Source organism: Cariama cristata, unplaced genomic scaffold (assembly GCF_000690535.1).
Source record: "Cariama cristata isolate BGI_N322 unplaced genomic scaffold, ASM69053v1 scaffold45082, whole genome shotgun sequence".
Taxonomy (NCBI): domain Eukaryota; kingdom Metazoa; phylum Chordata; class Aves; order Cariamiformes; family Cariamidae; genus Cariama; species Cariama cristata.
The window spans coordinates 20,337-34,397 of record NW_009602951.1 but is presented as its reverse complement, the minus strand read 5'-3'; the positions used below and the strand labels follow the sequence as shown (position 1 = coordinate 34,397).

Here is a 14,061-nt window from a genome sequence, read left to right as displayed (position 1 = left end):
AATTCGCCACAGGCAAGTAAGCAGTCCCTGGCCAGGCTTCCGAGTGTGCTGCAGCTTGCCTAGCAAGGGATCTGCACTGGAATTAGTAAGTAAGTGTCTTTAGTCAGTGAGTAAGTTCTATTCTAACAGTGATGACTGAACACCTCTAAGCAAGGCAATGTATTTCAGCTTGAGAGAAAGTAACTGAAAATATCAGTCCTTGGAAGGACTTGTAGGGAATGAAAGAGATAATGAGAAAACCCTCAGGATAACACTCACACAATATGGGAATTACCAGACACTATATTATTTTCCTGATGGAATTTACTGTGTATTGCAGAATATGATACCCTACAGCTACTAGTAAAAAATATAAAATCTAAATCCCTCCCAAGTGGGATGATGCAAAGCTGATATAAGTACTAGTACTCTTAAACTTGTATTTATACCTCTAGCTTGGAGACTTCCTTATATTGCAAGTTTGCCTCTTCGTTCGAGTTATTTATTGCTCTTTGATTTTGTGTGGTTGCATACACTCTCCTGCTAGTCACAGTGACTAAATTCATTCCTGTGCAAACAAAAAAGGTCTTAAGTAGGATTGAATTGCACTTACACGTTGTGCTTTGCCTCTCTGTCAGACTGGATTTTGCTCACTGATAGAAAGAAATAATTAAGTCAATTCATTACGGACAAAATTCTCCCTGTTCTCTGTGATGGATCTTATCTTCAATATGCTGCTTTCAGAATAGGACTGTGCTTGAGGCCAGTGCAAACCCGAATAAAAGCTAAATTATTTCTGCAGCATTTTTGAATTGGGGGAACATGCAAACACTAGTGTAATCTTCCTAAACTCTGTTGTGGAAATACACAGCGGCCACTCTTAAAAATAATCTCGTTTTCTTATGTAGTAAATAGCATGGTAGTATTAAATACTCTTCATGCAAATTTTCAAGATTTAATGGCATTAGCCTATTATTTACAATGTTACTCTCAACGTTTCTGATAGGGGAAATTTCTCTTTTTTTCTGTCCTTTACATGCAAATCTTGCAGGAATAGATGTGAATATTTTAGAACTACTTACAGGGGATATTAATTCATTGGTATGCCTTAGTATTTAATTTATGTCATATGCAAACTTACTCAATTTTTAGGTGATAAAATGGCATTGGTTAATTATGGTTAGAAATGGTAGTACAACACATACTCGTATTACTTCCTCCGTCATTTCCGCCAGCGAGGCCAAACCTTTTTTGCTGACTCAAGCAAGGAATGGTAGATTTGGTAGGTACAGGGTTTTAAATGTTGGCAACAATGTAAAACGAATGACATTTTGGTTCTACACTAACATATTACTAGCACTATCTTGCCTTTGAACGACTATGTCATTGTTTCTTCGTAAGGTGAATTTAGGAGAATAGTTCCCACAGCCTCTTAGAGTTTGCGGTCACTCTGCAGCTGCGTGGCCGCTTCTTCTTTAGCAGGCGGCTTTGCTGTAGTACAACTGTGTTTGCTGCACAGATCTCTCATTTCTAGGAGACTTTCTTCCACAGCTTTTGCAAACACGTCTGAAGAGGTTTCTTTACAATCTTTAAAACTTGAGATGCAGAATAATATATGCTCTGGCTGTGGGTTATAACATGCCCCATAACCATTGGGCACCACAGGCCCATAGCAGCAGAACATTTCCGTAGTAGTTGGAACCTGGTTGCAGGGAGAAGATAAGGAGTGATCTCTGATTAATCAGGGCACCTGAAATCAGCTGGTTAGTAATGAGGAAAAGATAAACAAATGCTACAAATGCTGGAAATGTGGTGAATCCCCCATATAGAATATCACTTCCTTCAGAAACCTGGACCTGACACTTAGAAGGTAAAAGCTGATCTCAGTATAGAATTTGGTTGCTCTGGTTGTTCGCCACCGTTTGAAAACTGGTATCATTTGAAGTGGATATAATGCATTTCTTTGCTCACTTTGTGTAGCTCTTTAACAGCTATAAGCTTTGTTATTGACAGATAGGGGATTTTTAAGGCTGTATATAATTCTGATACATAAAATCCTGATACATAAAACTTCTCTAAGATTTTTAATTTCTTAAGGTTATGTTAAACTTATAATGTGAAGACTGTAACAATTACAGAAAGTAGTATTGTCCATTTCTAATAATCATTTATAGTTGTGATGCTGTATAAAAACATACTTTAATGCATCTAGGTGCTATTTCTACTACATCTCAGTTTAATCATGGCATAATACAGGAGTGAAAGGCTTTCTCCCGCAGAAAATAAAAGATGTGTTAGAAATCTGTATGTTTCAGACTTTGTGTATGTGGGCCTTCACAAATGACATTTGGCTTTTTAATGGTGTGGAACGAGCCATTAGTCCTGCTAATAGAGCCACAGAATTGTCAGATAAATTTGCTATGCAACAGCCGAAGGCCATAAAGCTATTCAGAAGCACTTTTTGCTCATGGATAGTTTCTTGGAGAATTTATGTAGTAGTATGTTGGTTGCATTCACTCATGTCTGAAAGCCTACAAACATTATGACAAGATCAAATTACTTATTAAGGTTTTATGCTGTAGCACGATATTATAAGTCTCTTTTGTTGCGTAGTTCCAATCTGTGCAATTGGGTTAGTGTTTCAGGAAATGAATTCCTACCTAGATTTTTTCTTTCATTAGGACTGCTACTACATGCAGTGAAACATTTAATTTTTAGGCTATATGCTATAAAGATGTTTCCTTATTCAGAACATTAAATGTAGAAAGTGTTGACTCTTAGAGTATCTTCATATAGTTGCAAATGACTGTAAATCTGTAAATGTCTGAAATGTCTGTAAATCCAAGATGCAGGCATGCCTCCACAGGTTGCAGCCTTACACTGAATAACTGAAGGCTCTTGAAGATTTCAAACACAGCTACTTTTAAGAGCAAAATTTCCTCATAGCTCTTGCCTTTTGTTTCTCAAAGCGGCAGCCTGTCTGGCTTGTGGCTGTGCTGTCACTGGAGTAAAGAATTCCCACTAGAGCTGTCACCTTAGGGGAAGGAGGAGAAGAAAAGGAATGGGAAGATACGTAGTTTGGAAAGTGAGGAAACAGTGAGCCCTCACGCTAATTTTACTGAGTTTGTTTGTGTGCATTTCCAGAATTTCTGGGAAGGGCTTTGGGATGTTGCAAGGGGAGTGATAACTTCAGTCAGTATTTACTGTGCTGATTTTGCAGAATGAACCAAAACTGGACTAAAAATCTGGAGAATTTTGCAAACTTCTTGATGGTATCCACTTTTTTTTTTTTGGACATTGTTCTCACTGTGAGCTACAAGGTCTGGCAGAACACAAATGAATTAGCCTTTGGTTAGCAAGACCAGTGGACAGGAGAAACTCACCTGGCTGGTTGAGAGGATGAATCGATTGCTTGTCAAATATGTCTCATCCGTAAATATCTCTGGCAGTTCTTTGAAATATTCCCGTGCCACCTCTCTGAGCCCTAGCAGATGATTGTCTATTGCCATTCCAGTAATAGCCTGTGTACAACATGAAAAGACACCAGCATTTAACTGAATATGGAGACATTTTCTCAGGTGTTATTGCCTTGTTTTCTGGTCAGAGTTGATGAACTTGGTTTGAGTGATGTAATGCCTGTAATGTTCAGATATTACTAGGAGTATGTTCTTTGCTGACTGTCAGTAACTAGAAATTCATATGGTGCTCTGAAGATGTAAAAATTAGGAAGGAGGTGGTCTTGAGATGTATTGCATGCTAATGTTACCTGGCATTCTGGGTATTCATCATCTCTGAGCTGAATATCATGGGCTGGGCTTCCAAAGCTGCGGAGGGGAGCATATGGAACACCAGAAATCTTTAAGCGTGTTTTGGAATTTCCTGTGTGTCACTTGGATTATATTTCAAGATAGGAGGCTCCAGAACACCTCCAAATTGGAACAAATTAATCTTTCATTGCCTTGCTACCTGTGTCTCACTCTGGCGGGTAAAGCATGTGTCATTTCCTAGAATTTAGATACAGAGATCTGGTAGATGTCTGTAACAGATTTAACGGTGATCACAGAATAACAGATAGATTTGCCAGTGATCTATCACAGATCTAGCATACCCCACCACTTGAGAAGACTGGGGTTAGAGACACAGATGCCTTCTTGATTTAATCACTGCCCAAATATCCCAATTCCCTCCCCCACTCCCTGTGGTGGCTTCGTTGCAGAGCTGGATTATCTCAGGGGCAGCCGTTACTTTAGCCCTCAGTCTAGTGAGGCAATTGAAAACAGTAAGTGCAGGACAGCATAGTTGGGTGGTGCTGTAGTCCAGGTACCATGAGGCTAGAATAAAACTAAACAGGGTTTAACAAAGGAGAATAATGTGCTTGACAAGCAAGAGACTTAGAGCAGTCTACTTGCCATCCTGCTTGCCCATGTCTCTGCTCGCCATCATCCCTGGCACAGAACCAGCCATGCTTGCCCCCAAACCCAGCTCCTGAATGTCCCCAGTTTCCTCTCCTCTCTCATGGTTGGACTTGATGATCTTTGAGGCCTCTTCCAACCATAATGAATCTGTGATTCTATCCTCAGAGGCGAGGCGGTGGGCGAGATGTGCAGTGGCTGAACGTTGGCAGCAGGGGCACGCTGGTGACCAGCTAACCAGCTTACAAGAACTACTGCCCAGCCTGCAGTAAGTCTTTCTTTGCTTGGGTTTCTCTGCTCCATCCAGCTACCTAATGCTATAGACTTAAGGAATTTATTAGCTTTAAGATCTTTGCTCTGCTAGCAAATGTGATTGAAGAGGGCTGACAGGATCAAAAGACGGCAGTGGGAGATGGGCAGATGGGATAGTTACAGAGTTTTGTTTCTTTAGGAAAACAAATCAAAATTTGTTCCAACCAGGCAGGAATTGCCTCAGATTAAAACATGCTTTTAAAATCCTTCAGTCTATGTTTATTCTAGCTGGTGAGAGCATTGATTAGGAGGACTGAACTGTAGCTCATCCCTGGTAACAGGCTGAAGTCGTGTATGAAGGGAAAGCTGAACAAGGGACATTGTACTGCACCGAGAGCAGAACTGAGATCCCTCTGGCATAGGCAACTTGTTAGCAAGGGAAACTAGCAACCTGAGAGAAGGCAGGATTTAAAAAAGACCACAAGCTTGGCTTTCCTCTTAAGGGCAGAATTAAAAAAAAAAAAAAAGCACAAGTTTGCTTTGCCTCTTAAGAGCAGAATCATTTGAACCACGCTTGACACAGGGGGTCGGGAGTGCATAATCTTGTTTGGCTTGTTAAGGAGTAGGCGCCCACTGGTAAAGGGGCTATTTGTTCATCAGCCCAGATGGAGCAAGGATGCTTGCAAAAAAGTAGCATACATCAGGGTGGTGTTTACGTTGTTTTTCCCATAGGGAGAAACTGACTTGATAATCAAAGGAAATATTTTGCTATCACACAAGATTTATAAGGCTGTTAGCAATGACATTTTTCCAACATAGATCAATGTCATGTCTGAAGAGAGGCCGAGACAGGCTAACGAAATAAACTGTGAGTCAACGCATAGGAAAAAGCTGTGCTAAATTGAATTTTAGAGCTCCACATTTAAGATAGCAATGCTACTAGTTAGCCCTAACAAGGGGAAATAAAATCATTAAATTGCTTTTTGTTTTATGAAGTAGATTTTTTTGTTTTTCTTAGGAGCTATTACATTTCAGTCTGTTACATATGATTTAGTCAGACCATGTAAGTCTTGCCCATAGTTTAAAGGCACAACACTTACATTCTGCTATTCTGAGAAAGAAAGGGGAGCTTGGTGAGTAGAAATACCTGGAGACCTTTTTAAATTTAAAGATAAATTAATTTTCTGATAGCAATTTTAATATTTTCCCATGAGCTTCACTGGAGGCTGAATTTTATAACAGTTTCTGGAACTGAAATGACTTTGAGGGGGCATTTTATGGAAATTTTTTCCTTTTATTTTTTTTATTTTTTTTTAAAAGAGATGTTGTACACAAATTCCATTGGTTGTGACCTAGTAGACCTACAGTATGTTGTATTCATTGTGAGGTTGCCCTGAGATGGTTCAGGTGAGACAGCTGCACTGAAGACAGACTTGCCTCTGCTTTACAGATGATGTGGAGTCTCAGCTTCTAAGATGTGGGTTCCCAGCACAAGGCTTGAAATACAAAACTCTTTTTCTTTTTTCTTCCCTGCTTCTTTTGTTTCACAGAAAGTCTTAGGAGCAAATCCTGCCTGAAAGCAACACTTCACCTCTCCAGTGCTCTGAGTATATCTTTGAAACCACCTCTGGAAGTGAATGATTTCTCGAATATTATGAATATTTAAACAGTAATCAGCAATGTGGGTTTGTTAGGCAGTGGTCTAAGGCAAAACCATAGGTAGCAAATTCACTTAACATACCTGGTTATTAACATTTATTAATTTCATGAGTGGTTAGACTAAGTTGTTTGTAGAGTAAGTCTGTGCTTTGTCTTGGCACAGTGGGATGTAGAGCATTACCCAGGCTGAATTGTCTCATTTTTAATCAACAGAAAATGAGTTGTATTTGATACTAAACTGATTTCTTCACTGGAGGGTGTCTCTTCCTTTTATTAGGCACTGCATCCAGTCTTTAAAAGAGAACTTACTATAATCATTCCCTCATTGTTAATGACCTTTATTAGAAATGGCACTTTGGAATACCAGAATACACTTTCCAGAATATCACCTCTCTCCTCTAGGGAAGAGAAACATAAGAAAATGTATTAATGGTTAGTTAGTTTTCTCCTTGGGGAGGAGGTTCCTGGTGTGTTAGAGCTGTCTTGAGCTTATATGTAACTTTATAGCTTATGGGTCTAAATACCTGTAAATTTGGGCCATCTAGATTTTGCAGTTTAATTTCTCATGCATGTTACACAGCAATTAAGTTGGTTGCTTTTAAGCCTTGCTTATGTCTCATCCTGATAAGGCTCTCAGCTGTCCACTTGCCATACCCTATTAGAATACCCCATTGCCACTTTTCTTGGCTATCTTCATGGCTAACATTTCATGTTGATCACAGAGCACACAGAATAAAGGCTTATTTCATCTGGCTACTCTTGACCCTTGCAAACCTTTCAATATTTATACAAAAATTCCTGTATTAAATTTTGTTTGCAAGCTCTTTAAGATGGAGGCCATTTTTGAATTGTTAATTTGTACAACAGCAAGCTTAGTGGAATCCTAATTTGTGGCTGCAACTCCTAATTACAGGTACAAATCATAAATCTTTCACAGATGCACATTTTCCATGAATATGTTGAATACAGAGTGTCATGTTCCATGACAGTTCTAGATAAGAGAGCTAATAGCCAAGAGTGATGGTCTTGCCACTGATGTCTAATGCAGAATTTTGTTGTCTTGCTTTCCAGCAAGTATTTTTTAAGTGAGGTTAGTTGAATATGGCTATTTGGAGGGTGTTTGGGTCATTAGAAATTTTTGTAAGTGTGACATAGCAGGTACTTTCCTATTTAGAGATGCCTACGTTTTCTGGGGCTTAAATAGTTAATGATTGTATCTTCATACTTTTCTTCAAAAAACTAACTAGTCCTTATTCAGACAAAGCAGTGTTTTACTTACCAGAATAGTGTAATTAGTCTGAGCTGTAATTGCATCCTTAAATCGCTGCATTTTCTCAGAATCCTGTTGGGGGAATCAAAATATATCTGTTATTGAATAAACTCTCAAAGAAAGAACATCTTCCGTCAATCAACCAGCAGCCAAACAGCAAGCACTCTCAAATGTCCTTTGCTCCTGGGTCAGGTATAAGTACTCTTTATAAATGAAAGCCATAGACATTCAACGTCCTGATCAGCAATGGAGCCTGGTTGTGCAAGGGTTGAACATGTTTATCAGTGGTGGTTTGTTTGAAGTCAAGGAAAGACTTGCAGTTCCTTTCGTGGATTCCTTCCATGGATTTTGGCATTATTATAGATTATTGCTAATTGAATTGCTCCGTTTGAAGTAGGGAAAATAATTGCCTACTGTAATTCAGTGTTTTCAAAACAGCCAGGCAGTGTATATTCTCCAGAATGGTTTATCTAGACAATGACAGTGATATTAATGAAAGCCATTATTGATATTTTACTAGCCAGTCAAAAAATTACTCCCCTGTGTGAAAGGACATGTAGACTTTTCCAAGGCTGCTCTACTCTCCGCAGATGCTTCGCATTTCAGATAACAAGCTAGTAAATTTTGACTCCTGTCAAATGGGAGCCTTTTATATTAAGGGAATGAACCTAAGAAGTGCTGCCCTGCTGTACATCAAGTCCGACACTGCAACTTTGGGAGACCCTGAAACAGCCAGAAATGACTGAGTCTCTAGATAAACAGGGAACCTTCAGCTCCTATGGACAATGAATGATCTTTTGAACAAAGAATTCATTTTAGAAGCAATTCAAGGCCACCATCAGGGACCTTCAAAGTACAGAGACTGATATTTTTTCACAGGGCTAGAGGTAGGCCTTAGTTGCCTTATACAGATTAAATTACCAAATGCAGTCTTTAAATCTGATTAATTTATAGCTATTCAAGCAATCTCTGCAGCGTCAGTTGCTGCTTCTTTTACAGCAAGTGTCAAATGCATGAGATATTTCTCCTGCTGGAGAATCAATCCAACTCGATCAATCTTTGGTGACTGTTTAAGCTATCGTTTGAAGATCAGTTTTATTAGCATCAGATAGAAAATGGTTTTTAATTTGATTTGGATTAATGGCTATTAACAAACAATATTTTGGGAAGTTCAAGGCTACTTAAACCAAGTGATGCATCTCTTTGTCCAAAAAATAGAATTAACCCCTTTGCATTCAGAGGCAATCTGTAGGTCTAAAGAAATCACCTTAGAGTAGGGTTGTGTTAAGTGAATTTTGTTGTAATGATTCTGTGATAATAATATATATAGTTTTGAATTGAAAGATAAGGATGTTCACATCAAAACAAAAATTTCTAAAAGTTTGCGGGAAAGAACAATCACAGATCACTTTAAATGTCCTTTGTATCTCTCAGTGGGCAAGAAGCCAGGAAAACTATCAGTGGATTGGTTTGCATTATGATTGCAGGTTTTTCAGGGGGAATGAAACCATTATCCGCCCTATTTGATACTGCCAAAGCATAAAATGTAAAGTTTCGGGGGCTGAGACTGAGGTCACTCTAGACATGCATGACATTCTTCTGCTTGCTTGTGTGAAGCAGTGCAGTGTAGGGTGCTGTGAAAGGTGGGCACAATCTCAGATTTGGGTGGTGAAACAGTGAGGACTGCTGCGGCTTTGGGAGAGCTGCAGAAGTCAGTAAGTGTTGGAATAAGGAAGGTAGGAAGAGGTTGTTGGAGGGAACAAGAAGGATTCAGCAAAACAATGTGCTAGGAGCAGGCTGGCTCCTCCTAGGAGTACAGTCCCCTGCAGCAATGTGTGTTGGGGCTGAGGGCATGCTGAGCACCCAAGTGTGGAGGGGAAGGTATGCACAGATGACAGCAGCTTCTAATGAAATATGATTAAGAACCATGTTGTCAGACAGGACGCTGACATCAAGTAACAACAGCCTCCTCTTGTCTACTGTATGGTAGTCACTATTATGTGTAATGGTATGGTCATAATCTGCCTTGAATTACCTACTCAGCGCAGGTAATTACTTCAGGTTTCCTTTGGGTTATCATTTGAACATGGAATTTATTTGAGCCTTGTTCATCATGAGCTAAGTTCTGGGCACGGTAACCTTAAGGAGACTGAAGAAGCAGTGGAGGAACAGAACACTTCTCTGGGCAAATTTTCCACATCCTCTGGGACATTAGAGCTTGGTTTACAATATTTCATTAATTTACACTTAATCTACTGCCCAGCAATACTTCTAGCAGTACTATGCCAGATTCTAAAGAACAGCCATGTGGGCTGTTGCCACTGGAGTGGGCTTACTGTGCAAAATAATCTGTATTGTGGCAGCATTTTGCATCTAAACAGCCACCTGGAAATTCCCTGTACAGCAGCGAAGTGCAGTGGGTGGAAGCAGCACACAGAGATGTTGAGGGAGGCTCTCCAGGGATGGCGCGCAGGACAGTGCACAAAGCTGTTTGTGCAGCTATAGTCTCAGCTCTCAGCTGTACCTCTTTGCATCCCTGTCTACTATGTACAGTGCTCATGCTTCTGGCAAACAGATGGTGGTGTCTCAAAAAAAAGGTTATTTAATTTTTCTTATTGCAGGATGATGTCAGGGCAATTTAGAGAGCTGTTTAATTAGCTTGATGAAGTTTTTTTATCATGAAGGTTCAGCGCCCTTGAGGATCCTCTAAAACTATTTGGTAGAAACATGCCTTTAAAACCCAAAAGATGAGCCAGAACATACCCACCTTATCCAGAAATTAAAGCATGTGAATTATATGTCTTCACACCTTGCAATCTGCAGCAGAGCTATCTACTGCAGGGGACCTGCCAGGCAATTCCCCCGGTGTGGCAGCATAATGATCTTGAACTTTGCATCTTCAGCCTAGATCTCTCCAGGGAACTGAATTTGGATCTGATTATAGATCATTCAGAACACAGTACTAAGTCTAAAATCAACTGTTTTGTTTCTTCTAATGTCATGTTTAGGCAACTCTGAATCTTTTGAATGTGTAAATAAAAGTAAGGAAATATTTGTAGTTAGCTTAATGGTTGGTTTACACAAAAAGCAAAATCCTATAAGGCTTGCTACCCTGCCCTATGCCTTTATGCTCTCGGTTAACAGTTAAAAACGGAGAGACTGGGGATTCTGAATGCATTATTTGCTTAGTGTTTTGCCAAAGAAGGCAGAGGGAGCCAGACCCACATACCGATAGAGCTGTCTTGTCATCGGTCATTGCTTTTACAAAAGCATATGCTTCTGAGGTAGCAGATCTAATATTGTCGACTCTGCCCTCATCAAATCGGCGTATGGAAGCACTTTCATAGGTAGGGACAAGTCTCCTGTGGCATCTGAGAGAATGAAGTAAGAAAAACAAAGAATAATTCTTTTCAAGGAGTCATAAAGACTGAAATATAGGCTTGGTACGTTTTAATGTTACAGTCACGTTTTTATTTTTTGCATAGTATTCATCTTAATACTGATAGAATTCTGTAAGAAACTCAAAAAAGATGAATGCTTACTCCTTTCTAATATGGGGAGCTGCATACAGCTGTATACATTTTAGTTACGCATTGCCAGTAAAAATGACTTGCTCTGTAAAAACAAGGCTAGTAAAACTAAAATTTACTGAAAGATCTGAAGGAATGTTTTATTTGTACTGCATCATAAAATAATTGTGTAATTAATCATTTACTTATGGGCTTGAAATATGTTTTATTTAAAACAAGAAAAAATGCACTCTCTGTGTGAATGAAAAATAGAAAACTAAAAGGGGAAAAGGGTGCTATCTGAGACTGTGAGCTGGAATGAAAACCCACATAGCAAATAGAAGAATGTGAAGACTATTTAATTTGGGCCCAGGTATATAGCTACTATTCTTCCCTTCAGAAGACCTACTGTGCCTTCCAGTTGAAGCAGGGGTCTCAGAACATAACTGTCCCCTAAGGGGTTTGTTGCATACATGGGATTTATACCATGGCTGGGATCCAGATGAAAATCTTGGATCAGGTCATTGATGGAGTTTAGTTAATGGAATACACAAAATGGATGTTTAACAGATGTTACTAGAGTACACAAAATGTGTTAGGCATCTCTGGTTTTGACTAGGTAAAGACCACTTCAGGATTTAATTTGACATGATAAAGAATTATTTGCGCAATAGGCTGTTCTGCAGGAAACCATGCAACCGATCTCTAGCCTGGAGTGTTAGCTGTTCTGACAATGTAGAAATAAGCTTTTAACTTTGATAATACCATGGAAATTAGACGATATTATCAAATCTTGAGATACCTGTGAAGAAGGAAGCAGCAGTAGTTACTATCCTGTGTAGGAACTCTGATCGGATATTCTGCTCTAGTATTTTTCTCTGTGAATGCTTTTTGCCTTGCGGTGCAAGGGATGCATCTGTGGTGAGCTATCGGTTGCTGCCACGGTTCCTCCCAAGCTACCCACAGTGGCAAGGAGTGTTTCTGCCTCAGGGCCTTGGACTCCCTAGCTGCTTCTGCTGCCGTGGGTGGCAGGGTTGTCTGCCACTCCCTGCCACGTCCCCTCACCCTCTTCTCTATGCCAAGCACAGGCACTGCTGTGGGGAGGGTACTGGCTGGGAATGGCATGTGTGGGACATGGGTATGGGAAGGTAGAACAAGGAGAGGGAAAGGGAGCGAAGGAAAGGAGTACTCTGTCTCGGAACCGGGTGGCAATTTCTATCTTGTCTGACCCACAGTCATTAGGCAAGATCACTTGTTTCCATGCAGGAGGCATTTGTTTGCATGCTGAGAAAAAAATAGACCCTCTGTATAAAAAGCAAATTGTGAATCTCCTCTTGTGCTACCTTGTTCCAATTATTTGAATTAACCTTACCTGTAAAATGCCAGCTGAAGCGCTACTTGAATGTAGGCATCTGGGCTAATCTTTTGTTTCTTAATAAATTCCTTTCCATAGTTCTCGAACTTGTAGGCAATAAAGTCCAGATTTTTTACTATCCTGGAAAACAAGCAGAGGCAGTTACTGTGAAGGGAGATGCAAGGATCTCATGTTCCGTTTCCATTTGCGAATAAAACCTAGAGATTGTTTCCTGGCTGTATCCACTGGGAGGTGGGTGGGCTCCTGCTCTGCAGACGGTCCTGGCCTTTGGTAACTTGTACCTAGGCAGTAACTGTTATTCATATAGGTTCTAGACTGGGCTTGTTATCTGCAGCCTTAATGTGAGCTATGGCACTCAGGTCATTTGAGTAAAAGATTTTTTGTTTTGGTTTGGTTTTTGTTTCTAAAATGTAGTGTTTTCATTCCTGGAGCTTAAGCCAGGGCCTCCTTTGTTCTCAACAAATTTCCATGAGGTTTACTAATGTGAGAAATGGATGGATTTAAAATCTGATGAAGGCTGTAAGCTCCTTGCAAGTTTCAATTTAGAGGACTGCTACCGATATTTAAAAACAAAAAGGAAGTACTCTGCATCCTGAATGTTTTCATACTCTCATGTATGCTTCTAGCCACTTTGAGGTCTCATCTAATGCAATCGCACTGGACATACTTACAGTTGATCATGCAGATGATGTGTTAGTTCTCTACAGAGTGAGAGTTAATTCTCTCCTTAGTGTTGAGAGGAAATAATTTGAAAAAAATACATTTCATTGCTATCCCTACCCTCAAAGATCATGCAAATCTTTTACAGTCTGGAAACCCAGTCAGAAGAACTAACCTTTGCAGGAGCAACATGGATGTAAACAAATTTCATTCCTGAATTCAAATTGTTTATTCAAACCAGTTGTATTCTACTGTCCCATATACATATCCTCATTGCCCTGGCTTTGAATTGAGTCAAGTCAAACCCATAAAGTGCATCCACAAAAACAGAGGACCTGCAATGTTTGCATCCCGTGCAAATAGGACTCAACTGTTTTTCCAGTGGTCTTTAGCTTTCCTAATATTTACAAGGAAGGAAAATAATGTAAATGCAATTCCTGAATAGAGTGAAGTAGCTCCAGCCCATAAGGGTGCCACCCTGCAAAGAGATGCTAGGCACGTCCAACTTGGGAAGATGAGGAGGAGCGGGAAGGCAGGGAGAGCCATCTAGGAGGAAACCCATGCCTGCACACAATGTGCAGGGTAGTTCCCAGCTTGCAGTTGCTGTTGAGGAAAATGAGGCATCTGTTCTACCTTTGGAGTTTTTCTGCTGCTGATGCCAAATGTGCCTGAATTTCAGGGGAACATTTCCATCTTAGTCTTCGTGGAGCAGGAAGCTCGCTCACTGAATCAGCTCGTACTAGTTTCTTGGAGCTTTCTTTCCTGTTAGTATGTGAAAGAAAAGTCATTGAGGTCACAGGAATAATCTACTTGTTAAACACTGCTTTTTTAGCAGGTAAATGACTGGTTTCCAACAGTTGTATGGGTCTTAGTGACCCTGTGCATCAGGGGGAATTTGCTGGTGGCAGAGGCTTCCCAGGGGCTGGAGCGGATACAATAGCTGTA

At 40.0% G+C, this 14,061-nt stretch overlaps 1 protein-coding gene across 1 annotated transcript in view; it reads right to left on the bottom strand.

The window, feature by feature from the left end:
- Positions 1–1,128: 1,128 nt before the first annotated feature.
- The window catches only part of CHAT (choline O-acetyltransferase), a 30,573-nt gene continuing 17,640 nt past the window's right edge, over positions 1,129–14,061 (bottom strand). Inside the window, exons 9-14 of the mRNA XM_009694957.1 lie at positions 13,750–13,878; positions 12,454–12,576; positions 10,802–10,943; positions 7,582–7,644; positions 3,363–3,500; positions 1,129–1,681 (exon numbers count right to left, since the gene is read on the bottom strand). Coding sequence (XP_009693259.1) covers positions 1,412–1,681; positions 3,363–3,500; positions 7,582–7,644; positions 10,802–10,943; positions 12,454–12,576; positions 13,750–13,878 — 865 coding nt within the window. The 3' untranslated portion in view covers positions 1,129–1,411. The remainder of the gene's footprint in view (positions 1,682–3,362; positions 3,501–7,581; positions 7,645–10,801; positions 10,944–12,453; positions 12,577–13,749; positions 13,879–14,061) is intronic.